This window comes from Ixodes scapularis, unplaced genomic scaffold (assembly GCF_016920785.2).
Source record: "Ixodes scapularis isolate PalLabHiFi unplaced genomic scaffold, ASM1692078v2 PGA_scaffold0__279_contigs__length_252992795, whole genome shotgun sequence".
NCBI lineage: Eukaryota > Metazoa > Arthropoda > Arachnida > Ixodida > Ixodidae > Ixodes > Ixodes scapularis.
The window spans coordinates 181,172,444-181,200,220 of NW_024609835.1; the positions used below are offsets into that span (position 1 = coordinate 181,172,444).

The 27,777-nt window shown below is 43.2% G+C and overlaps 1 protein-coding gene across 5 annotated transcripts in view; it reads right to left on the bottom strand.

Annotated features, from left to right (window-relative positions):
• Window positions 1-27,777, bottom strand: part of LOC120851079 — a 56,224-nt gene that overhangs the window by 23,896 nt on the left and 4,551 nt on the right. For 2 of the 5 annotated variants that reach the window (XM_042290648.1, XM_042290657.1), the window contains 5 exons: window positions 23,514-23,658; window positions 22,712-22,982; window positions 19,664-19,788; window positions 10,493-10,708; window positions 2,390-2,539 (listed from right to left, as the gene is read on the bottom strand). In XM_042290648.1, the coding sequence (XP_042146582.1) occupies window positions 2,390-2,539; window positions 10,493-10,708; window positions 19,664-19,788; window positions 22,712-22,982; window positions 23,514-23,658 (907 nt within the window). The remainder of the gene's footprint in view (window positions 1-2,389; window positions 2,540-10,492; window positions 10,709-19,663; window positions 19,789-22,711; window positions 22,983-23,513; window positions 23,659-27,777) is intronic. The other 3 variants (XM_042290649.1, XM_042290653.1, XM_042290652.1) reach the window with 3 other exon arrangements.

Here is a 27,777-nt window from a genome sequence, read left to right on the forward strand (position 1 = left end):
CGTTTTGCACTAGGAAAACAAATCCTACATCAGAGGAAAGATAATGTTGTACAGGACAAGATGATATATAACATAATTTTAGAAAGCTTGAACACGCCACAATCGCATTTCGAAAACGTGCGGAAAGCGTCATATGTCATGGCCGCCGTGGGACCGCAGCCTTTACAATTCTTTTCTGAATTTTTGTTTGTGGTGTAAAACCTGACAAATGAACCTATGATAATGTAGTGATTGCGCAGGCGAGCTGGTGGATGTTAACCATTTTGTTCTTAGCCCGAGACTGAGGCAGGAAAAGAGGAAAGTTTCGAAGTAGAAGAAAAATGAACAGTCGAGGACACACGGCGTTAGCGGAAATTTACCTTAATTCTTTGGATTGTATTGTATCTGATAGATTGCAGGAGATGACGTCGGAGTCCTGTTTTGTGAAAAGATATGTCGATGACATTTTAATCTGTTCTTTTCGGGAGGGATTATCTGACACTCTGGAAGCATTGATCAGATCGGCAGCCCCGGAACTGAAGTTTACGGTCGAACGACCTACGAATGGTAGACTGCAGTTCTTAGAACTTATGATTCACAATGAAAAAGGGCTATGTTGGGAATATGGAAAAGAAAACGCGAAACCGCTGCTGTCAAAAAATAGTTGCAATTCAAAAACAGTGAAAGCGGGTATTGTAAAGTCTTTAATCACAAATGCAATGGAAAGATCATGTACACATTTCTTGGCCGAATCGGTAGAAAGACAGTGGAGAAGGCTAAACGGTGCTGGTTATGAGGATGAATTCGTAAGGAAGCAGTTATCCGTAAAATTCGCAAACAAATGTACAGGAGAACCGAAGCAAAGGCCAAAAAATAGAACTATTGTAATTCCATTTTATCACAAAATTTCTCACAACTTAAAGGCTTGTGCCAAGAAGTTCAATGTAGATCTGGTTTTTAGTTCGGATTATAAGTTGAGCAAGCTCACACCTTTCCACAAAAGTGTAAGGGAATGCGCAAAAACACATCGAGAAAAGTCTATTCCGTGTGGTAATGGAGTGGTATATGAAATCCCCCTGGAATGTGGCTTTAAATATGTGGGGCAGACGTCAAGGTGTATAAATGACAGATTGACTGAACACAAAAGGAATGTCAAAAACAACGTTGCCAATTCGGAAATAGCGAAACATGTTCAAGAATGTAATAATTGTATACCCCACTGGTCTGAAACAGAGATTATACACAGGGAGTTAAACGACATCAAAAGGGTTGTAAAAGAAACAATAAGAATGAAATCAATGGGCAACTGCATTAGTCAGGTGTCGTTACAGCTTAGCAGCAGCGCAAAATCATTCTTGCGGATTTGAAAGTTTTGTGAAGTGCTTGTTGAATGTGAAGGTGTAAGTGGTTTCTTCCTTTGTGTATCACGTGGATTGATATCTTCTGTTACCGGGATGCTTTGTGATTATGGGTCGGAGAGTAGAGGGAGAGAGTGTACTGTGTACGCGAAGGATTCACAAGTGTCTTCCGGATGAGGGGAGCTATTGTTCATTGCTTTGTGGAAAACGTCAAGGTCGTTTGACAATTGTGGTGGAAAGATGTGAGACCTTTGTTATCTTTTGGCTTTCGAGATCGGGAAGGTGCTGTGGTGAAGTTTGTGGAGTGTATATAAGAAGGTGACCAAATAAACTTGTCTTTAGCTGTGTTAGAGACGTGTCCTCGACTGTTCATTTTTCTTCTACTTCGAAACTTTCCTCTTTTCCTGCCTCAGTCTCGGGCTAAGAACAAAATGGGTAAATGAACCTAAACTTTCGTAAGACCTTTTTATGACCTTTTCTAGACGTTCATCATCTTCTGTGTTTAATTATTCATTCGACGGGTTATGAATGGAAACGATTTTGAATATAAATATCTTGGCCTCCTTTTTACGCCAGATTTATCTTGGTCTAAGCACATTGATACGACATGTAATAAATCGCTTAAAAGAATTGGATACCTGCGGCATACCTTACGTGTGGCACCTCAAGATAGAACTAAGCTTCTAACTTTTAAAACTTTGATTCGCCCAATCCTCGAATATGGTTCTATTATTTGGTTTCCCTACAAACAGTCCGATAATAATAAAGTTGAATCAGTTCAAAAGAAAGCAATATGTTTTATTTGCCGTTGGTATGACAGAAACTTTTCTCCTTCTTCTAACCTCTCCGTGTTAGGCCTAAGACTTCTTTTTGAGCGTTGTGGTATTGAGCGCCTAAAGTCTTTGTATTTCATGATTAACTCATCACGTTTTGACTCTTTAGATAGCTACATAAAGTTGCTCAAGTCAACTGCAACTAGGATCCACCACAAATTAAACATTTTACCTTTTCATCCTCGTACTGATATGTTTAAACACAGTTTTTTTCCTCACATCATTGAACGTTGGAATTTGTTGCCAGGAAACATCCGGTCACTACAACCAGATGAATTTCTGTGTGCCGCTGACAGTGGTCCATAGTGATGTCTGGACCGTCTGTGTATAACCCCCACTCCTGCCATAGCCCCACTGGGGATGCAGTATCTATAAATAAATAAATAAATAAATGAATAAATAAAAACTATGCCAGGTTACGACGCGAGAGCTACACTTCTAAATGTTTTTTTTTTTTTCCTCTTTAGAACAAAATTATTTTATTTAACCTCTCAAGAACGAAAGGCAACAAACTCTTCTGTAAAAGTCGCCATGTTTCATATTTTTCTTTGGGCCACCTCAAGACAGAATTGATGGCCCTTGAAATGGCAAAACGCAATTTCGCACAAATTTAGTTGTTTTTCTGCATGGTACTATTTAGTTGTACGGCCTCTGAAACCTTTTCTTTTCTGCAGTATACCTGCAGGGCTGTCAATAAAAATTTTTACAGTCACCTGCAGCAACGAGATAATTTGTAACAAAACTGTCGAAAATGCTCAAATTTTTACATATTCCTCATTTTTCTAAATTGCTTCAAGCCAATATTCATGATGTTTATTACACAGCAATTCAAATACAGTGTGGTTTTTAGGCAAAAATATTCCACCTTTCAATAAATACATCTTACTTCTCATGAAGAAGTAAGATATATTTATGGAGAAGTCCGCGTTGCCTGACGCATTGAGAAGTCAACGTCAGCTGATGCCGCCCTTCGATTAGGCATCGCGTTTCGGACTGTGAGGAGCCGCCCTCGAATACAAAGGGCATGAGGGGCCTACTATGGCCACGCACTGGCGGCACCTCCGATTACAAACACGATGCCTGCCGTTTCTTCCCTTGCAGCTAAAAAGACGGACAATGGGAAGCGGCAGTAAACTCCGTTCTTTCTTTGGACCTAATTGTGTCAGCTATCGTCACCGGTGGCATGCTGTGCGGCGTTAAAGGGACACTGGCAGGGTATTTATGCTCGCCGAGGTTTTTAGTTGTACGTGACATATGAGAGCCCAATTACCCAGAACAGAATTTGCGGCTCGAAACTCGGTTTCTTTCGGCCCGAAAACCGCCGATCGAGAACTGGCCGGTTCGAGTCGCGCTCACTCTCTTTTCTGTGCTCATGGGCCGTTTTCTAATGTTTGGACGCGATCACCAAATTTAATCAAAGTCGTGGGTCACTGAAGGCAAACAGTCGATACTAAAACGAGAAAAAAATATGAAACCCATTTTTTGTGGTTTTTAAAAAGCTACAGATACGTTGATTGAAAGCAAAAAGGTTGCACAGACAACCGGAAGCATTTTGTGCATTCACTGCATAACTCTCAACATGGCGTCTGTTTGCGTTTCGTGGGACTCGCGGGTGGCAGCAAACGACGGGCGTGGGACCTCTACTTTAGAACTGTTGTTCACGGTACCGGCGAATTCTGTCTTCCTTCAAAAGAGAAATTTCGGACCGATCAAAATTGATATTCATCTCGTAAGACACGCCCGACCAGCAAGCCGATTGCACGAAGACGTCGGCGAGCCGTCGTCCCTTCTCGTAGCTGAAGACATCACTTGCTCAAACGTCAAGCATGAAATGCGTACATCAAGTCGAATACGCACGCGTACGGTTTCTTTACGAGGTGCAAATGTGGCCAATGCGTGGTGCTGCTGCCCGACTTCAAGCCGGGAGTGCATGTACTGAAGAGAAATCGGCCGCAAGCTTTTCGACATACAGTCGACCGGATGCATTACTACGAACAAAAGAGTTCCTTCAGTAGCTCACGGGTTCAAACCCTAGTGTGGGCGTACCATTTTTTTTTTTGCGAACATTTTGCGATGTTTACATTTCTTTTTTGTTTTAGAATTACAACTGAAAAAAAAACACAAAAAAATAATTGCCTTGGACGATACGTCGCTGAACTAAATGGTATGGGATTCCATTTTTGACACCTCCGCCGCACAATGCCACTTTCAGATGTGAGGCAGCTCTTCACACAACATCTTGGGAGTACTCTTTTCGGAGCCGATCACGGGAATTCCCCACAGGCACTCACTACTAATTGCCAACACTTAAAGGGACACTGACAGGGTATTTATGCTCGCCGAGGTTTTTAGTTGTACATGACATATGAGAGCCCAACTACCCAGAACACAATTTGCGACTCGAAATTCTGTTTCTTTCCGCCCGAAACTGGCCGGTTCGAGTCTCGCTCACTCTCTTTTCCGTGGTCACGGGCCGTTTTCTAAGGTATCAAAGCGACCACCAAATTTAGTCAAAGTCCTTGGTCACTGAAGGCACACACTCAGTATTAAAAATAGAAAAAAACATTAAACCCATTTTTTGTGGCTTATGAAAAGCTGCAAATACGTTGATGGAAAAAAAAGTTGCACATAGAACTGGAAGCATTCTGTGCGTGCGTCGTTTCGCGTATCCTGGGACTCGCGGGGACGGTGACGGCAGCCGACGACGGGCGTGGGATTTCTACTTCAGAACTGTCGTTCGCGGTACCGGTGAATTCTGTCTGCCTTTAAAAGAGAAATTTGGGACTGGTCAAAAGAATTGGTATTCATCCCGTACACGCCCGACCACCAAGCCGATTTGCACGAAGACGTCGCCGAGCCGTCACTCCATTCTCCTGGCTGAAGACATCGCTCGTGCAAACATCAAGCACCGCACGAAGTGTTTACTTCGAGTTGAATATGCTCGCGTACAATTGCTTTACTAGGTGCGAATGTCGCCAATGCGTCGTGCTTCCCGACTTCGCCCCAGAGTGCTTTTGCTGAAGAAAAGTCGGCAGCAAACCTCCCAACTTACAGTTTACCGGCTGATTATTACTAAGAAAAGAGATCCCCCAATAAATGTCTGCCCCAGTAGCTCAGTTGGAAAGACGTCTGCTTCACATGATGTAGGACCGGGATCAATCCCCAGTGAAGCATTTTTTTTTTTTCAAACATTTTTTGATGTCTACATTTCTTCTTTTTTTTTTTTTTTACAATTATCACTGAAGAAACAAATAAAAAATAACAAACAAATGTTGTGGCCGACACATGGCTGAATTAAATGGTATGGGATTTCCTTTTTGACACCTGCGAACTCAATGTAATCACTGACCACAAAATGCAAAGGCATACAAATCAGGTAGCGTCCGCTTTCCGAGGTACCCGTAAATGTTCTACAGGAATTTCAGCCAGCCATTGGTCCCGATCCCGTTGATCTTTCGGAAACTCTGTCGCACAATGCCACTTTTTTTCGGACGCAGGACATGTGTGCCAGCTCTTCACGCAACACCTTGGGTGTATTCTTTTCGGAGCCGATCATGGAAATTCACCACGGGCACTCACTACTCATCTCCAACTCCTCAATGTACAAAACAACTCATCTTGGAGTACAGAACAGCGAATGGAACAAACATAACTGCAAAAGAATCGCACGGGAAACAGTTCCCCCTACACCACATGTCGTCTGCTACGCACAAAAGAGAGAAAAAAAAAAAAAAAAAAAAGACCGCACGGTCGGGTGTAGTTACGTGACTTCCGCCACTTACACTCTTCTCTCCACTTCTCCGACCTCCGTGCGCGGGTTTCGGTTTCGAGGAGTTGCGTCTTTTGGCTTTATTAAAAAAATACACTACTCTGTTGCAAAATATTAATTGGGTAGTCCTCCGACACCATAATAAAGCGCCTGGCAAAAAATGTAAAAAACTTTTTGGGGGTGTCAGTGTCCCTTTAAGGGAGGATGTGCGTTCTCAAAAAATATTCTTTGTTTATTGCTGTATCTCTGATTTTTTGCGCAGGCATCCAGTTTATTGTGCTGATTTCATAACTGCAATCAGATTTCAGATATCTCTTCTTTGTCAAAAGTTATCAACAAAATAAAATATTAATTGGTTAATTTCAGGAAAAGTTTTAAAAAACCTTCTGATTAAAATTTTAATGAAAAAAAGGTATCAATTGCTTTCTAAAGAAGTGCCATACAAGCTAAAGCTATTTTTATTTCTTTAGCACTATATAATAATATAAAAAAATTAAAGTAAATAGAAGACATAAAACAGCGGCTATAACAATGTCTAATAATGAAATGCCAGTTTTATATATCACTAAATATTATAATAAAATAGCTTTAGCTTGCAGTCTAGTTCATTCCCAAGAAAATAGTACCAAGTTTATGAAAATCGGTAAAGCACAAGTGAATCAAAAAGCCTTCCTGGCCGGAGAGGAGGCTGAAGAAACCAAAGCTGAGAAAATCGACTTTGAAATTTGGGTAAGCATAACTAACATTGAAGCTTTAGATAAGTGGAATGCCTTTGGTTTGAATTTAATACTAAGGGAGAGACACGGGTGGGAAAAGCAGCCTATATGCAACAATTGGTTAGCCGTCAGAAGGGCTTTTTTAGGGGACGTGGGGACGTTTTCAAAGCACCAGCTTGTGAATGGGCGCGGCCATTCCACACTGCTCATATTTGGTGGTCGCGAAGAACATGTTCAGCACGTTCAAATCCATGATCAGAAACTGCGTGCCGAAATCTGTCTCTTTATCCTCAACAGTGACATTGAGGAGGTCAAACTCCCGCTGTGTGGCAGACTTCGCGGCCAAATCCTGCTTCATCTCGTCAGCCCGCGCCGCACGTTGAGCAGTTTCGCTTGCCGTGTAGAAATGCGAGTCGAGTCATGACGCACCAGGGCCGAAGCCGCCGTCTTCTTCGTTGCTCACATCAGGGGCGAGCACCTCGGAAAACGACGCAGCTGCTGGCAGCCATACCTCGGCAAACCTCACTCATGAGGGCCCTCACTCACCCTCATCTTCACCGGTGAGGTGAGGGTGAGTGAGTTTCTGAATCAGGAAAATCCATGAGTATGAGGGTGAGTGAGGGCCGTGAGGGCTGTGAGTGCGTGAGGGCCGTGAGGACGGTGAGAGGCATGAGAGCCATGAGTGCGTGAGGGGCGTGAGGGTGGTAAGTGGCGTGATGGACATGAGTGCGTGAGGGGTGTGAGGACGGTGAGGGCCGTGAGTGCGGTGAGGGGTATGAGGGCCATGAGTGCGTGAGGCCGGTGAGTGGCGTGAGGGCCATGAGTGCGTGAGGGCCGTGAGGGCGGTGAGTGCATGAGGGGTGTGAGGGCCATGAGTGCGTGAGGGGCGTGAGGACGGTGAGTGCGTGAGGCCCCCTTCAGACGGAGCATCTTTCTCAGCAATTTTGGTGTTGATGGCGGGTTGTTCTCTAGCTTTCCCTAGATCGACACAAATTTCTGAGATGGGGTCCGGCTCGAAATAATCAAGCAACTCGGAGAAATTCGAAGACGTTTGAAGCGGCTGCATCCAATCAGGGACGCAAAATATTTATGTGATACCTCGTGCCGAAGATGATGACACTGAAAGACTTGGTTCTGGTTTGAAATCGATCGTTTTTGGAAATAAACTGTTTCAGAAAGGTACATTAGTATTCTCAACGAGATTTAAATGCATAAAAACATGTTTATAACGCGTAATTGTGTCTAAATAGTGCAAGAAAAATAAAATTGCAAGATGGTGATGGCAAATTGCAGCAATTGGTTGCTGCTTGTGATCGCGGGCGGCCAGTGTTGTTGGTGCTGCGACGTCAAGTTTCTGGGCGAAATTGCCCCATCTGAAGCTGGCCTGAGTGGCACGAGGGCGGTGAGTGCGTGAGGGGCGTGAGGACCATGAGTGTGTGAGGGGCGTGAGGGCCGTGAGGTTCAGTGAGGATGACTGAAGGGCTGAGGTGAGTGTGACTGTGTGGATGAAGATGAGTGAGGGGCTGAAGGTGAGTGTAGCTGTGAGGGTGAGGGTGAGTGAGGGGCTTAGGTGAGCGTGGCTGTGAGGGTGAGGGTGAGTAAGGGCGACCTAAAATGCCGACCTCTGCTGGCAGCTGAACTTGTCGCATGTCCGCCGCAAGCAACGCGGCTGGCGAAGCGAGCGAAGTCCTCTTGTTCTACGACCGACGCTTCTGCTTGCCGTACGCACGTTGCGTTGAAAGCTTCAAGCTAGGTATCGCGATCACTACCGATGTCTGCTAAGGACGACGAGCTAAACAAAGCAGGCGAGCGCCGAAAAATAACGTGCTTGAAGCCAAAACGCAACCGCTAGCAGACGACAAACAACGATGTCGGCTGCTCCCTACTCCTTCCGTGCTGCAAGGAAGGAGAGGAGGGAAAGGAGAATGACATATTTCAGGAGAGGAGGCATGCAATTCGGCCAATAGCGACAGCGCTCACTGCAGCCCGTGCTTCTTAGCTAATCGGTAGCTCGGTTTCTTTCTCCGGGAAAACGCGGTATTCTGTGCTTTCCCCGGGCGGACGCCATTGTTAATGGGGACAAAAATGTAGACAAAGAAGCAAGCTTTCGAATGAGACCAAAATGGCCGCGAACGGGCGTGCACCGGTGGAGCGTGGAGGGCACGCATTTCGACGTCAGTTTCCTCTTTCGAGGAGATTTTGGGCGCGTTCCGCGCGACATAATTATCATTTTTTTTATACTTTGAGTTTGAATTACGCTATAATATTTTGAAGAGAGGTGCTTGGATATGTAAGGCATCCAAATACAAAATTTTTGAAAAATTATTTTTTTCGCGATTTTTTTGCATTTTTAGGATTCGCGTCCCGTCCCCCCTTGAATGTACAAAACAACTGATCTTGAAGTGCAGAACAGCAAGCAGAACAAACATAACTACAAAGGAATCGCACGGCAAACGGACCCTGAACGCATTTCGTCTGCTGCACGCGAAAGAAAAAAAAAACAACGCACGGCCGGGTGTAGCCGCTCACTTTCTTCTCTCCACATCTCCGTGCAGTGCGAGAGTTTCGGTTTCGGTTTCGAGCAGTTGCGTTTTTTGGCTTTATTAAAAAAATATGCAACTCTGTAGCAAAATATTAATTGGGTAGTATTCCGACACAATAGTGAATCACTTGTCAAAAAATGAAAGAAAAAATTTTGGGGGGGTGTCAGTGTCCCTTTAAGTAGCGACTCCGGGTTGTGGTGCAAGAATTCAACTTCAAAAATGGTTTCCTCGCTTTTAACAAAAATTTTTGTATTTTTACTTGGACCACCCCAGGGTGAAGTAAACGGCTGTTTATGCATCAAAACACACTCTTTGGCAACTTCAGGATTTTTTTTTTTACTGTGAAATATTTAAATGAGTGGTTTAAACATTTTTTGTAGATTATATACCTGCAGGGCAACTGGTAAAAAATTCTATTAAGTCCCCAAAGCAATTGGGTATTTTTCAATAAAATAACAAAAATGCTAAAATTTAAAAAAAGATTGTAAAAAATGATTAATTAAACAAAACTGCACAAGCTTAACCACACTGCAAGTCGAAAGCCGTGCAGATTTAAGAAAAAATATTGTTGGGTGTTTCATAAGAAAGCTGATTTTTCATAAATTATAGAGTGATACCTAGTTTCACAAAATTTTTAAAAGTTAAAACCGCGTTCACGACATCAAAAATTTTTTCGTCAAAAATATTTTAGGGCATGGCTAAGGACAATACGGCAAAAGGCCATGAATTTCTTTTTAAAAATCTAAGGTGGTCGAACGCAATGTCTGGGACGTTCGACATGGAATGACCCTTTTATAACACATTCCATGTCAAAAATAGATCTGTTCTGGTAGCAACATGTATCAGAAGAAGTTTGTTAGCAGAGCACCTTTGCCAACCACAGAAATTCAAAAACATTCAAAACTACAAGAATGTGCCATTAATGTGTCATAAAAACACAGTCCCATCACCACAAATTAAAATTGAACTAGCAGAACTGACCATAGAAGAAATTGTTATTGTATTTCAGGATACACATTCTACAAAGCAGCATTTGCAGAACACACGTTTTTCAAATCCCAAATAATGTAAGATGTAGTGCCAAAAGTGATCATATGGATGACTTTCCTTGGACAAATTTTGCACAAGTGCACCTCAGGCACTGTGGAGCTTAAAATGTGAGGCATGAGCATACACACATCGCTATGGACTAGCATCAGTATTGATATTGCTATGAACTAGCATCAGTATTCACTGAAACACGAGCAATGACTGAAAAGTGTGAAACAAATGCTGCATTTGGTTTGATACTCACATGGTATTGACGCATAGTGCAGAAACAATGTGCTTTACGATCTTGGCCCGCAAAGTTCCAGACACTAGGCCTTCTTTTGTCTCCGCAATCTCTTGACAGATGTTGACCGGGAAGTCGTGGAACTTGTATCCTGAAGGTCCAGGGGTTGGCTCTATGAGTGCAGGGCCGGGATGAGATGCAGTGCTGTCGTGGCTAATCTCGTGACCAGGAACACTGCTGCCGAGAAAAGCATGCCCTCTTTAATTTGTCCACCATCTATCCGATATTCACATGAGACAATAAATTCGACCTAATATAACGTTAAAAGATACAGCTCAGTCCTACACGCATGTTACGTATGCATCATCGTCATCATCATCAACCTGTTTTATACCCACTGCAGGACAAAGGCCTTCCCTACAGAACTCCAACCATTTGCATCCTGCGAGACTCTGGTCCATTCTTTCAATCCAAATTTCCTTATTTCATCAATCCATCTAGTTTTTGGCCTGGCTTTACTTCTAATCCCGTCTCTTGGTACCCATTCTATCGTTCGAGCGGTTCACCTGTTGTCGCTCCTCCACTTTACATGTCCGGCCCACCTCCACTTCTTCCTCTTAATTTGAGCTAGGATGTCTTCTTCGGATTTGTTCCCTAATCCATGACGCTCATTTCCTATCCCTAAGTGTCACGTTACCATATTCGTTTTCAGTTTTCTTTCCAGGAGTTTAGTGAGGCCAATGTTTCGGCCCCATAAGATAGTACTGGAAGTATGCATTGGTTGCATGCTAGTCCTTTCAATGACAGCGGTAACCTGCTACTCATTATATCGCAGTGCTTCCTAAATGCCGAAGTCAACTGATTTTGCTTGCATTGCTTTTCCTTATTGCCCCCATGTCATATGTGCTACTGAAACCTGGTTGCACGACTCTATACTTGACTGCGAATTTACTCCCCCTAATTATGATATGGTACGTTGTGGTAGGTCGTCTGGAAAGGGTGGTGGTGTTGCATTATTTTTTAGGTCTGGTGTCCGCTTCACTGTACTTCTTTCCTTAGCAAATACAGAGTCACTATGGTGCAAGGTACATGACGATAAGTTTGTCCTTGTTATTGGAGCTATTTACAGAGCTCCTGGTTCTACCACTCAAGTGCTCTTGGATATCTATTACATATTGAAACATAACCTTAGAAACTACAAACTCTTCCTTACAGGAGATTTTAACTTGCCTGACACAAATTGGAGTATGCTGTGGGCAGCCGTGACAAACAGCTGTGTAATGCTCGTGTTGATATTACTATGTCGTTTGATCTCGATCAAGTGGTACATCAGTGTACTAGGGATAATTCAATTCTTGATCTCGTTTTCCCTCATAGCATTACTTTGTCTGGTTTCGAGTGTTCTGTAGCAAGGGGTCTATCAGATCACAGTGCTGTTTTTGTGACGCTTAGTATTCGTGCACTGCATGCAAATCCTGAAATTGCCTCCTTTCTGGACTTTTCTAGAGCAGATGATGTGTCTATTCTTGATTTCCTTAGTTTTTATTTTGATGAATTTGTTGCCCTAAGTAATGACTGTGACGTTGATGTGCTACTCAGCGAATTTTGCACGTTAGTCAGTGACTGCATTTTGAAGTTTGTTTCAGTCAAAATTAAAAAAAAATAATCTGACACATCCTTGGATAACTAAGGAAGTGTTACAGTTATCACGCCACGTTAAGAGGAGTAAGAAACTAAAGCATAGTGTTAACCCAGTGGACATAAACCGTTTTGAATGTTTGAGGAAAACTCTTGAAGAAAAGATGGCTGCCACAAAAGAGGTTTATTTTAATATAACACTGACTCAATTTATGAAGTCAAATCTAGCAAAGTTTTGGAAGTCCATCCTACGAAGAGATGAAACACCCCGTAATTTCATTATTCAGAACTGTGTTAATGACCCTTCTGATATTTCGAATAGCTTTAATGAATATGTTCCGTCTGTTTTTACTCTGGATAACGGCTGCGAACCTAGTTTTTGTCCCACTATATCATGTCCATCGTTAACAGACATTCAGGTTAATGACTCTGGTGTACTTATTTTGTTCCTGAACCTCGACTGTAAAAAGAGTTCAGGCCCGGATGATATTCCAAATTCTTTTCTGTATCATCACTTCGTCTGGAGATCAAAAGTGCGACAGGACAACGGACACAGAAGGAGACACAGACACAGCGCTGTGTCTGTGTCTCCTTCTGTGTCCGTTGTCCTGTCGCGCTTTTTAATCATTATGAATCACCAACTCGCCCAACTTTCTACCTTCGCGAGATATTAAACTACAATTTTCCAAAAGTCTCTTTCATCCGGAATTGTTCCTCGACTTTGGAAATCAGTAAGAATAGTTCCCATTTCCAAATCCGGTAATAAGCAGTCTTCTAAATTATAGACCAATTTCTCTTACATCCTCTTGCAGCAAACTCCTCGAACACATAGTGCGTAAGCCTATCTCCGATTATCTTGAAAATAATTCTTTACTCTGTCCTCACCAACACGGTTTTCGTCGTCTTTCCTCAACCACTACGCAGCTTCTGGAATTTACTCATTACATTGCTTCATCATTAGATAAAAGAGGGCAAGTTGACGCTATTTTTATTGACTATTCGAAGGCGTTTGATAAAGTGTAACACCCTAAGCTTCTTTTAAAGTTAAAAGTCCTTCTTAAAAACTCCCTTCTGCTTGACTGGATTTCAGATTATTTAAACTGCAGGTCGCAGTTTGTTTCCTTTGCGAATGCCTTCTCTTCGGAAGTTTCGGTTAGCTCAGGTGTACCTCAAGGTTCGGTGTTAGGGCCTCTTTTATTCATTTTATATTGTCACGCGCAGGGTCATGGACTTGTAGAAAGTTCTCATTTAGTCTTTCTGCGGACATAACTTCTATTGTTTATGCCTGCTTTTGTTGTTCTAGAAAGTGCTTGTTCATTCTCGCCTGAGTGTGCTACGCTCGAACCTTCTCCGCCGAATCTTCGAGATAGTGACTCACTCTAGATAAGAGGCCGCCCACGACCTTGTCGAGTCAGTCTCGCCCCCGTAGTGGGAGGCCCATGCGTGAGGTTCACGTTCGATGTTGGTGGCCTCAGTGATGAAACCTTGGACAGTGGTAGGCGGGCTCCGCACGAGGCCCCCGAAGGTGTTTTCTTTCACGCCCCACATTAGGATCTTCAGCTTCCGCGCCGTTGCTTCCAAGGCAGGGTTCAGGGCCCTAATGAGAGCGTCGTTAGCTTTGTCGAAGATGTTCTTCGACTGAGCAGCCGCGCAGATCCTGACGCCCGAGAAGAAAAGAAGCTGAGGACCCTAATGCGGGGCGTGAGAGAAAACATCTTCGGGGGCCTCGTGCGGAGCCCGCCTACCACTGTCCAAGGTTTCATCACTGAGGCCACCAACATCGAACGTGCTCTTCTTGCACGGGCCTCGCACTACCGGGGCGAGACTGACTCGACAAGGTCGCGGCGGCCTCTTATCTAAAGTGAGTCACTATCTCGAAGATTCGGCGGAGAAGGTTCAAGCGTAGCGCGCTCGGGCGAGAATGAACAAGCACTTTCTTTCTACAGGGTGAAACAAGGAGACGGCAGGCTCTTTAAATCGACCGGAAAATTCGGTTTCTTAACCTATCGCGCTACGACTTTGTGCAGCGTTGCCCACAGATGGTGCATTGTTTTCGTAAAATTTGCAAAGAGCGAACTTACCTGAGAAAAAAGTAAAGAAAGAAAAAGGCTTAGCTCCTATGGAAACGCAGCGACGGCTCCGCTCTGCAAACAGCACGGCGCCATTTCGCACGGGAGACAAGAGATGGCGCAAGCGGTCGCGAAGCCAACTGCAGCCAACGTACGAGCAGACGACGCCGAGAGCCGGCCCTTTAGCAGACAAGGAACTGCAGTTCCTTGCTGTTACCTCGCCTGTCTTTTTTGTTTCTGCGATTGTCGCCGCCTGCGGAACGCGGGCCGCTTTTGAGTCGAAAGGATCGTCTGCTAAAATAACGGCTTTCGGCGCCGTATGCTCGTTCGTTGGCGGCGTTCGTTGCGCCATCTCTTATCTCCCGTGCGAAACGGCGCCACGTTGTTTGCAGACCGGTGGCGTCGCTGAGTTTCCATAGGAGCTAAGCCTTTTTCTTTCTTTACTTTTTCCTCAGGTAAGCTCGCTCTTCGCAAATTTTACAAAAAAAATGCACCATCTGTGGGCAACGCTGCACAAAGTCGTAGCGCGATAGGTTAAGAAACCGAATTTCCCGGTCGATTTAAAGAGCCTGCCGTCTCCTTGTTTCACCCTGTAGAACAACAGAAGCAGGCATAAACAATAGAAGTTATGTCCGCAGAAAGAATAAACGAGAACTTTCTACAAGTCCGTGCCCCGGCACGCGGCAATATATAAATGATGTTGTAGAAAACATACCCGTTAAAATTTGTCTTTATGCAGATGACTGCATTCTGTACAATGACATTTCGTCTCCTAATGATCAACTGCTACTTAACGAATCCTTTATCCGTGTTTTAATTGGAGCAAGAAAAAGCAAATGGATATTACCTTTGATAAGACTGTGTTTATGAGATTTACGAATAAGAGATCCCCTTTAGTTTTTAGCTATGGCATTGATGATGTCATTTTAAATGAAGTTACGGAGTTCAAATATTTAGGTGTTTTCTTCACATCCAACCTCAAGTGGGACAAGAACGTCAACTTCATTTGTTCTCACACCCTTAAAAAATAAGGTTATGTTAAAGGACACATGCAAAGGAAAAAAAACATTTTTTTTAAACGGCTTAGATGGAAAAAGGACGCCATAAAACGATTTTACAACGAAGAAAAAAAAATTTAGAGCTATATTTACGGCGCAAAACGAATTTGTAGTTGGCGCCCGCGGGCACCGCGGAAAAGTGGTTCGTATTTATCACGTGACTGGTCCTTATTTATCACGCGGTGCTTGCATTCTTTCGGAAGCTTCCTATGGCCTCTAAAAGTAACTTATTCATCTTTGTTAGAAGTATAACAAGAAACTAAGATGAATAGTAACTTTTAGAGCCCAAAGGAAACTCCTGAAAAAGCGCAAGCAGACGTGATAGACCTGTGCGCCGGTCGAACGACGGCGGCGGCGCCCCAAAGCAGACGAACTTGTGCGGCGGCGGCGACGGCGGTGTGGAGAAACGCATTGAAGTGGCGTTTGCACAACGCTCAGCGTGCGGCGGCGACGCAGCGCGGCGGCGCGCGGGCCTACCACGTGACCAGCGGCGGCTCCCGTGAGCGCCAACTACAAATTCGTATAGCGCCGTAAATATAGCTCTAAAAATGTTTTTTCTTCGTTATAAAATCGTTTTATGACATCCTTTTTCCATCTAAGCTGTCTAAACAAAATGTTTTTTTCCTTTGCATGTCTCCTTTAAACACACCCTTAAATACTCTACTAAAGAGGTTTAATTCGCTGCTTGTAAGACCCTTGTTAGGCCCATCTTGGAATATGGATGTGTTGTTTGGGATCTTTATTTTAAGAAAGACATTAATCTCCTTGAGTCTATCCAGGCCAAGGCTGAAAGGTCTATTTTGAATAGGTATGACCGTAATTTTTTGCCCTCCTCGGCTGTTTTATTTCTGGGGCTGGAGCCTTTGTCTAGAAGGCGAACAGTTGATCAAATTAAAATGTTGCACAGAATTGTTAATGAGGAATGTGGAATAGAGCAAAGTAAATATATTTGATTCTCTACTTGTACACGTACCAGACGATCTCATTCATTTAATATTGTTCCTTTTCAGTCTCATACCCTTAAGTCTTAAAGGGATAATACAACGAAATTTCGGCGCTCATTTTTTGGTCTATATGTGTTCAAAAAAGCAGCATCAAATCGAACATACCAAAATCTTGTTAAAAAAGTCACGAAAAGGAATTTTAAAACCAATTAAACGATTAGCAAAGAGCACCTGGTGGATGCTGCTAACGCCTCGCTTGTAATGCCCGTCTAGGAACCTTGACATCTAGTGACGGAGGTTGTCTCGTCTCCGGCTACGGCGAGAGAAGAGGGGCAGGAGGAACTCCCCTCTTCGCGAGAATGCCTTTTGTGTGTCGCAGAAGTCGCTATTGTCCCCCTACAAGATTACAGAAGATTAACCCGTCACTCAAAATTCGTACAAAAGCAGCCGCTTCGTGGAACGACTAGGCCATCCTCTCGACATCAGCCTTGCCGCAGCTTTGCTCGTCTTGAGACGACCTACGTCACGATTGCGTTGGATGTCATGTGGTCTCCGCTGGGCCTTCTCCGAGCGCTTGCCAGAGTGGGCCATTTATAACGAGAAATACAGCAACCAGGCTCAAAATACAAACGCGCGATTGTCATTTACGGATATTGTAGATCATATTCAACCTATTTTTGAACACGACGGAAATATTTAAAATTTCGTTGAAGTATCCCTTTAATGTGGATACGCAATTTTCTTGACTCGCGAATGCAATACACAGTCTTATATGGGTATGTATCTGATTTAATTAATGTCACGTCTGGCATGCCCCAGGGCACAGACCTTGGGCCTCTTCTTTTTCTAATATTCATTAATGACCTTCCAAATTCTATTTCTTCTCACAAACATATTTTTGCAGACGACTGTGTTCTATATCGCGAGATCACTTTATCTAATGACCGCAAACTCATCCAAAAGGATCTAGATAATGTCTCTCAGTGGTGTAACAACTGGTTGACGCCACTAAATAAATCTAAATGCAAATTAATCCACTTTTCTCGTAAAACAGTCCCTTCCTCCTTCCAGTATGTGCTGGGCCACGAGATCATTGAAGAAGTCGATAGGCATAAATATCTCGGTGTCGTACTAACTTCCGATGTGACATGCATTAATCACATTAAAACAATTTCTTTGGACGCAGCACGGACCCTTGGTTACATCCGCGTTGCCTGAATGCTGCTCTTTCAAAGCTTAGGAAACTTGCATATGAAACCTTCACTTAACCAAAATTACAATATGCTTCTACAATATGGAATCCGCACCAAAATGACTTCTTCAGCCAACCTGAAGCAATTCAAAACCGGGCAACCTGCTACCTTTTATCAAACTATGACTATAAAAACAGTGTCTCTGCTATGAAAACGAGCCTAAATTTATCAACTCTGGAGGTATGCCGCAAGGTTACACGCCTTTACTCACTCCATAAACTTTAACACAATCATCCCAGTGTTCGAATCTCATTCCTGCGCACTCCCACACGATCGTCTCGTCGCCTCAATAACTCCTACAATTTTCAATGTTTATCGGGTTCTTTTAACAAATCATTTCTCCCACTCACAATTGTGAACTGGAACAATGTTCCAGAATCGCTCATTACAATAATTGACCCTGTGGTTTTCAAAAGCTCCATCATGTTGTATTTTTCAAAACCAAATTAGGTATTTCTAGCTGCGTTGCATGAGTGTGCCTTGTTATGTATTTTTTATGTTGTTGTTTTTTCATTTCTTGTACAATTTCTTGCGTCGCCCCCTCCTTATGTAATGCCCTCGAAAGAGGACCCTCAAGGATTAATAAATGAAATGAAATGAAACCATACTAACTGCTTTAAATATTTGTTTTTTCCACATAGTACTGAAATTTGGTGGGAAAATACGTACTCTTCCCTACGCTGATTTTATTAGCGCGGTTTTGCCTATTCTTTTCAGTAACGCATGACGTCATCGTTTTCATTTCTGTTATGTTTAAGGGCATGTTGTATTGTTTGAATGTTAATTTGTTTCTGTATTTATTCCACTCCTGCGATGACCTCACAGAGGTCGCAATATGTGTAAATAAAAATATAAATAAAATGCGCTCCACCCCACACTAATTCTACGCCTGATCTTTCTCGTGATCGTGATCCGCCGTTATAATCTGTCTGAGAGAATTATATCCATCCATATGTTTGAGTATTTCGTCGCCTAGTCTGAAGGCCTGCCCGACGGTTTGACATTATTTCAGATTTCTTCATGTTTATCTTTAAATCAATGACAGAGCTCTCCCTTTGCAGATCCTGAATCATTCGTTGCAGGTCCTTCCCAAACTAACTTATGAGGACAATGTCATCCACAAATCTAAGGTTGCTCAAATATTTCCCATGTACTCGTATCCTTAATTTGTCCCCATCAAGTTTCCTAGACACTCCTTCTTGGCAGGCTGTGAATAATTTCGGATATATTGTGTCACCCAGCCTCACGCCCTTTTCGGTAGGGAACTTCTCGGTCTTTTTATCGGGGATTACTGTTCCCGTACACTCATTATACCGTAAAATTCCGAGAGATGCCCCACCCCCGAAAGATAGCTCACCCCTATTTTTGGCTTGATTTGCTATTTTTTTAAACACCGAAAGATACCCGACTCCTAGCAATAGTAGTAGTGGGATCAATGATGACCTGGACGTAAATGCGGCTAGTTAGCTATGGCGGAATATAAGCAAACGTTGCTAGCTGGAAAGTACAGTCATCTTTGCTTTGTTGCCCCTAGCCACCATAACAAGCTTGAAAGGAACATGGCCTAAAAATAGTAATGTTTTAAAATTTTCTTCATTGCACACCAAAAGTTAGGCCACTCCACATTTTCACCTGATTTGCTCTTGATGATAGGTGGGTTATCTCTCAGGATTTTACGGTATATATATCTTCCAATAGCACTGTGTAAGTATCCTCAACTTCCTGGTACCTCATTGCTTCTACGACTGTGGCAGTTTCAACTGAATCAAACGCTTTTTTGTTATCTAAGAATGCCATGTAAAGGAGTTCATTATATTCTGCTGATTTTTCAATTATCTGGTTGACTATATGAATGTGGTGGATTGTTGAGCAACCTTTCCAAAATCCAGCCTGTTCCCTTGGTTGATTGAAGTCTAGGGTATCACTTATGCGGTTAAGGATTACTTTAGTGAACAACTTGTACACTACAGACAGGAGACCTATGGGTACATAGTTCCTTAGTTCTTTAACATCTCCCTTCTTGTGGATCACAATCATGTTTGCATTTTTTCAAGCCTGCGGTACCTTGGAGGTTCCGAGGCATTCCAAGAACAACATGCATAAAGTATATAAAAATAGTTATTTCTTTTTTCTTTTGCTTATAATTTTGAAACTGAAACAGTCCACACACTCACTACAACAAAAACACAGATCAATTATCCAAGGATTAAATGTTTGGAAATATACTAACGTTTGTAAGGGTTGTTCAGCCGTAACTTCCTGGAATGGGTTTTCGACCGGTCGTAGCACATCCCCATCCGCAACGATGGCTGTCTCATTAGTATCAGAAAACTCTTTAAGTATGTTGTCCTTCACCTGCAACCAGATTATAAACATGTGACCCAGCTCAACTGTTCACAAACATCCAAGCTTAAATACAATGACTCAGGTGATCGGCCTTCATTCATTTTTCCCACAAAATGAACAACCGAGCCTCATAGGCATATGGATGCACGCGCCCGAGTCAGTGGCGTAGCCAGGAATTCTTTTTAGCGGTGGTGGGGGAGGGGCTGAGGTGGCTGGGACGTCCATGACTTGGGGTGCAGAGAGAAGGGGGGTCGTCAAAATGCATGTGTATATTAAAAAGTTGGCTGGATTTTTTTTTGGGGGGGCGGGGGAAGGGAAGGGGGTAGTTTCATATTCCCTCTCCCTCCCCCGGTCTCCTGGCTACGCAACTGGCCCGAGTTCACTCAATGAACAATATCTTAAAATGATGTGGAAAACAAAGATCAAGCATGCAATCAAAATACAAAATAATTTTCTTTTTTATTTCAAAACACTATTTTATCATTACTTACACTGGTCCTTGGCCAATCCCCTCTTTTTGTACGCAAAAACTTCAAGGTACAACAACTATAAGACTGCAAGGTTTTGAGCAGAAAACAAAAAAAAAAAACAAAAAAAAATGTGGGAGGCAGTAAAAATACTACATGTGAAAAATAATGGTATTGTGGGGTAGCAAAAGAAACGGGCAGTAAAGTCAACAGTAGGAATGACAAGAGACCTGAACACAAGATGACTATGCATGATGTCTTTGGGACTTTTAACAGGAAAAGAACATATGGGGTGAGAGACATCATACATATATTAAAAATGTACAAAAATGTTATTTAATATCAAAATCTAAAAAAAAAAAAAAATTGGTCACGGAAGACATTAGGGAATGAGCAAGGGCACATTCTCAAATGAGATATGAAGCCGGTCGTCAGAATAGGCCATAGCAGAACATACTGTTCTACGCGATTCAGTGATGAAGAATTCTTCGCAGATTGTTTGCAAGAGCTTTGCTACGCTAGCGGGAGCTCGTGCCGTCACGTTGAACCCGGATTGAGCATGCGCCCGCTACGCCCACAATCCGCAGCTACACTCGGAGGGGTCGCCCAGCGTGATCCGATTACTACAACCCGCCACAATCCCTCCCTTCTGAGCCTTCGGAGTAGGGCTTTGGTTCCCCTTGCCCGAATTATCGACCGGAGCTTCGCCAATTATGTGTAAAGAAAGTACAGACCTGTATGAGGATGGTGTCGACGAGGTTTTTAAAAAAGGGGCTGGTAAGAAGTGCCGCCCTCACATCAGACGCCGTTTTCTCGCCGTCCACAATGAGCCTTTTACAGGACTCCTTGTATTTAACTACACAGCTGACACTCATGCTTTTCTGGGGCACAGGTAACAATGCTGAAGTGTGCAATAACAGTTAGCGTGCAAATTCAATGCGGTTTTGCTCAAACAAGCACACGGTGCATGCACGCGCACATGCTCCCCAGAAATGGTAAAACCCGCGACAAAAGCAAAAAGGACAACCGCACTACTTTTTATCTGTCTCGGGTTTTAGTATGTGCCTACCAAGGTTGCCTGTACTCTTAGGCAATGTTTGTTTTCTGCGAGTTCAGGCGAACTGAGCCACATGCCTGTTTCTACCGGTTAAAATTTGAATAAATGGTAACCAACGCGAAAAGAAACAAAGTTTCAAGTACTTTTTGAGATTTTTGAAGTGACTTTTACTATTGAATGACTGCATTCACTTGAATGTTCAATTCAAAAGTTAATAAAACGTGACTAGTACATCATTGTCACCTGCCAACAGGGTGGGAACGCTCAAATGCTCAAGCCCAATGGGTAGTTAAGTAAGCCTGTAGGGTAGTTACACCCATCATAACCCATGATGACTAGGGGGGCGGTGTGACTTCCAGCGTCCCCACTCCTTTTCTAGATATAAAAGTTCTTTATCTAACAAAGCCACAGAAGGCTCCCTGATGCACTTATCAGCCCCTCTTGTTTTGATAATGAAGGCTTCCTGAATTTCTCTGCTTGTTTTTTCACTGTGTCATCCCAAAACAGTTGTGTTTGACAACAACGGACTGCCTGGTCATCGATCCCTATGCACAGCCAAATGCTCTCATGCTGTCTGATAGTTGCAGTGTGCTCTCTCCCACAATCACTTATGCAGTGGCCTGTTTATGCAGCGGTGCTCTTATGTGGGGCAAACGGGCCGCTGCATAAATGATCGTGCGAGAGAGCACGCGACAACTATCAAACAGACGCCATCAGGGCATTTAGCTGTGCATTGTGCAGGCACGTAGCCAAGAGGGGGGGGGGGGCCATGAAGCCCCCCCCTCCCCCCCAAAATCTTCCATTTTGCTGGGGCCCCCTCTCCTTCCTCCCCCTCATATAGCAGTTTCATAGACGGGCCCCCCCGAAACAAAATCCTGGCTACGTGCCTGGCGTTGTGATTGATGCTTGTGTTGCTTGTTGTTGTCAAACACAACCAATTTGGGATGACACAGCGAAAAAACACTCATCATCAAAACAAAAGGGGCTGATAAGTGCTTCAGCGAGGCTTCTGTGGCTTTGTTAGATAAGGAACTTTTATATTTAAAAAAAGAGAGGGGGACGGCTGGAAGTGGCACGGTTTTTTTTTAGGAATTAAGTATGTGTTCTTTATAAATTTTCGGTGGCGAGCGCACCCCGTGTTGTCGTCACCTTCTTCAATTATCCCTATCTCTTTGGCACTTTTTTCCACGCAATGGATCTGTCTCCACACATGCAATGAGCAAAAGACACAAAATAACAGGTGTCCTGGATCCCATACAGGTTCCTAAATAAGGCCTCTAGGGGCCACAATCTTGCTGCTGGTGTGTGTAGGTCGTTGAAGCCTAGTTAAGGCGTGCCCATGGGGTAGATTGGAGACTAGTTTGTGAAACGCGAGTGCTAACATCTTAAAGCGTTCCTACATACGTACCATGTTGTCCTGTTTCTTGCGTCGAAACTGGCACTGTGGAGGGTGCTGCTGTGGGGGGTGTTGCTTTGGTGAGTGTTCTTCTAGGAGATATTCTTGTGGGGGGTGCTCAGGTGAGCGATAGTCTTGTGGAGGGTCTTGTGGCACGTCTTCTAGCTCCTCTGGCTCTTGTGGCACGCCTTCTGGCTCCTGTCGCAGTGGCATGTCATTTGGTCTGTCTGGTTGTGGCTCGTCTCGCAGCTCCGGATCTTTGTTGAATCTGACCACTTGGCTGCTAAAGATGTTCGGCAAGACCAAAAAACTTACTCACACGCGAGCGGTTTTTGCACAAAAGTGTACTGTGAAAGCTCCTGCAGGTTGCATTAGGGTGCAAGAAACACTGATAATAAGCGATTCTACTCCATCTGAAAGAGTTCCGAGACAATGTTTGGTGCAGACCAGGCACACTGGCCTATTCATGGTCCACGTGTGTGACTGTGTGTACAAGAGGAATACCAGGCTGGCGAAATTGAACCGAGCCTCACATTGGCACTCCCGGTACTTCTGCATGTAAATAGAGTTCAAGCATGTACCAAATACTACCTGGAAGTGCTTTTCCTGCAGGAGCAAGGTGGTATAGCCTAAACATATTTTTTACGCTGTGGGCCTGCAGAATGAGTCCTTAAAGACTGATGAACAAGCAGAAAGAAGGAAATTGCCTATCGATTTCGCCTTTCCATCTTAGAAAGGAGAAAAGTCATTCTCCCCTCCGAGTGCATGAGCTTTCACATCCGTTTTCAAGGCAGGAATCACACAAAGAAATTACCTTTCTGTACCAGTGCCTGGCTCATTTAGTATTATGATGCCATTTCCATTAAAATTGATGTCCTCTCCCTGGGCAATGCAGAGGGTCTGGAAAGGTGCGGCTGCCTTCAGTATCTTTTCAGCCCGCTCCAGGTATTCCTCTGCAGCTGTCATAAAAGAAAAAGAAAGAAAAGCTTTTCTGAACAAGTATAAAGAAAGTCAATATACATCATGTTTACTTAAAGCCCGACGCGCATGGATGACCTTCTACCGGGACGAAGACCCTTTCCCAATGTCCTTTGCTCCATTCCTCCTCCTGCTCTTCCCCCCACCCCCTCCCTCTCCCGAGCAGCAGGTGTGGAAGGTAACCTCTGCCGAGAAGAGGAGGGCTCTCCCTCTCTTTTGGGTGGAAAGGAGAAATCGAAAGGACACCCTGCTCTGCTTGTTGGTTGGCCTTTAAAACTGCTTTTCATTGAAAGTACCTTTCACTATAAGAAGTATCCATCATACTTAGGTAAATTACTTTGTAAAAGTATTTGAATTATAATTACAACTACTCCGCTCCAAAAGTAGTTAATAAGAATTAGAATTGCTACTGTGCAAAAACTAATTTCTTACATTTACGAACTACTTTGAGAAAGTAATGCAATAACTTCACAACTAGTTTCCTTTGAGCTACGCGACTTCAACTGACAGCATTTTTTGCTCCAAAATTCTCCCCCTTCCCAATCTATGACCTTTGCCATGGGCAAGGCCCCACTCCCCCTGAAACAAAATCCTGACTATGTGCCTGGTCCGGTATAACGTTGTACATGAATTCTGGGCCTATGTATAATCGGATTTACCTAGTCAAGTAATACTTGACATGTTCAGTTCAAAAAAGTTATTCAGTAAAAATAAAACCAAGAGCTTTCACGGATTCAGCAGCCTCTAAATGAGATCAGCTGAGCAAAATATTCAAAGGCAATGAAATTTTACAATTCCGTGGCCTAACAGCACACATTTAGTTTTGTCTGTATTTATTTTTAGACCACTAACCTGTGCCCATAAATGCAGGTTTGCAAGAGCAAATACCGCCATGCTTTCAATCTCAGATGTTTTGGCCTTTAATAAATAAAGTGCCATTGTCTGCATAAGAAATACACTTAAAGGTGCACTAAAGACGTTTCTGAGATTGTCTGTTCTTGATGAAAACTCAATCTATGAGCTCTAAGCGTCCTAAAAATTCAAAAATTACGCTCACGCGACGCTGCTTTCCCTGCTAAAAATGTGATCTACGATTCAAACACGCCCTTTCCCTAGCGGAACTTCCCGCTCAGAAAAAGCGGGGCATAATCCAGCCGGGGCAGCGGCGATGCGACGACACTGCTCGTCAGCCAACCGTGAGCCACCGTTCCAATAGCGGACGACGGGGTATCATCTGCTACGGGACCGGTGGCTTACGGTTGGCTGACGAGCAGTTTCGTCATGCTGCCGCCGCCTCGGCTGGATTATGCCCCGCCTTTTCTGAGCGGGAACTTCCGTTAGGGAAGGGGCGTGTCCCAATCGTAGATCATATTTTTAGCAGGGAAAGAAGCGTCGCGCAAGAGTAATTTTTTATTTTTGTTTTAGGATGTCTAGAGCTTGTAGAATGAGTTATCACCCAGAACAGACAGTCTCAGAAACACCTTTAAGAGTCCTATACCATTTATGAATATTACAAACAACATGGTTCAAACAGGCTCCCTTGGGGGACTCCCGTCACATTTCTGTTGACGATTCTATTATAAATATGATTCATAGTTTTAGTGCAGAGCCACGTATGCCCTCGTGTTCTAACTTTTCAAAACAGTATATTGATTAATTAGATCAAATGTCTTAGACAAATCAACGTACAGACCCAGAATAACTTTTATCTTTTCCTTCCTATGACTCGAAGAATCAAACTCACTATTTCAGTATTATAGTATCCTGAGCATATTTTGATTTCCCCCTTTGCCCCTCCATTCTGATAATATGGTGTACCCGAATGATGTCAGATACTGTCTAAAATTTAGTCGCTACAAGAGCGGCCACTAAAAGCAAGGGCGATATCTAATTGGCAAGTTTGCTTTCCCTTCCCTTAATTTCACAAAGATCAGGAATGTGTGTGTGAAAACGTTGGCTCACTGGCCTAATTAAGATAGAAACATGAAGCAGTCGCACTGCTGGGGACCTCTTTTTGAGATCTTTCGCAGCAGGTTGCTCGATGTTGTGTGGTCGATTAGCTTGTGAATAGACCCTAAAGACGGCTTGCTTGCGCTTTTTGGAGGCCATGTTCTGGGTGCCCATTATGTACTTTGACAGTTAAGCTGTGTTTACATAATCAATACCCAGGCAGTCTTTGCGCTTTTAATGCCCCACAAGCTGATAGAGGGGAGAGAGAAGGGGGGGGGGGGGGGGGGGGGGGCAGAAAAGGAAATACACTGAGGTTATCCTAGGTTAATTTTCCCCGTTGGCTACTGCTTGGACAACCAGGCAGATAACCAATGCTGTTTGTCCTGTCAGTGACTAAATAGAGCTGAGTTAAAGTTGGACGAAATCATGCAAACAGTAGTTGTAATATTAATTCCATATTTTGCAATTACTAGTACAATAAGTAATTAGACTACAATTACAATTAAGTTACAAATTACTCAAAAAAGTAATTAGATTACAGTAATTCAATGACTGTAATAAATTACTACCCGACTATGGTACCCATGTTTCTATACCTACTTTTATTGCCAGCAGAGACCAATCACTCAAAGCAAAAGGAGCCCAGTGGATGAGTAGACAGATATTCAGGGTGCACCAAATAACTTGTTCCAAAGTAAAAAAAATAAAAAATAAAGTGCTCTGCGGAAGTGAAACCAACTGCATGTTGTCAGCAAATGTCTTGCGAGAGTGCCCGGATTTTTTTAGCGAGCCTAATTATTTAATTAATTAAGACTAATTAGCCAACTTTTTCAATATTTGTTTAAGGGCTGAGGTGCGAATTGGAAAGTTTTAGAGAACATTGAGAAACACCCATATAAGGTATTTGCAGCATGATATGCTTGGCATGCCAATTTTTCCCAGCCTTCAAAGAATATGACAAAGGGAGCGCATTGCCGTGTAGTATTTTGCGTATTTTGCAGGCATTTTTCGAAGGCTGAAAAAAAAAAGCATGCAAAGCATATTATGTAGAAAATACTTCAATTGGGTGTTTCTCAATGTACTCTACAAGTTTCCGGTTCACACCTTGGTCCTTAAACGAATATTTAAAAAGTTAGCTAATTAGCCTTACTAAATTAAATCACTAGGTGCAATGAAAAACGCCTGTGCATTTTCGCAAGACGCTTGCTAACATCATAGATTTGTCTTCACTCCCGCAGAGTGCTCCATCTTTCTTTTCTTTTTTTAAGCTTACGCAATCTGCACTGGAAGGAGAGCATGACGTTTACACATTCAGATTCTCAGTGAAGATCTTATTTTTGGACCCTAACATAATAAGTACATTGTCATTTCCCTGGGCTTCCTCATAAATTGCAATAATTGGCATTCTGTGGAAACTGCAGGAAAGTACGCAGGGCGAACACTGTTAGTACGAGCAAGCAATCGCTAGTTTTTGCTGTTTTTTCTCTTAGATTTTAAAAGTTGTCATGAAAATTACTTTTGTCCTGCCGAGTGCCCATTTAGGGCATCGGCCTAAGCAGTTGAATTTTATGCTCGTCAACACCATACTTGAGAAAAATGCGATAAAGCGCCAATGTTGTGTTCACGCTAACTGTATCCTGCTGTGTACAAGCACATCCTTTAGTTATGGCAGTGCTTTTCACTTACTTAACAAACAGTTGTATTAATTGATGACACTGTCACATGAGAAGAATGTCCAAAAGATTAATATATTACACTGAATTTTAACTATCCTCATTTGAGCACTTTCCGTGCACAACACAAAAGGCTTTAAAGGAGCACTAAAGAGGTTTTTGAAGACGCTTCTTTTTGCTGTTATATAGTAGCAGGTGCCAGTTAGTATGTATATGATGTTTCAGATGTCAAAACCGCTTATTGAACCCGTGACGATAGAAATAGATGTGGACCATGCTTTCTCCTCGCGTTCCTTCCGCGAAAGTGATGTGCCCGCTCGTCTGCCCCTCTGAGTATTTGCGTCGACACTTGTAAAAGACGTTTTCTTTCTCAATGCCACGGGTCCCGTGTGCAAATTATTACCGCACATGGAATGCGATTACATTTTGTAGTATTTCTATCTCTTAGGATGAGATATTATGCAGCATAAAAGAGAA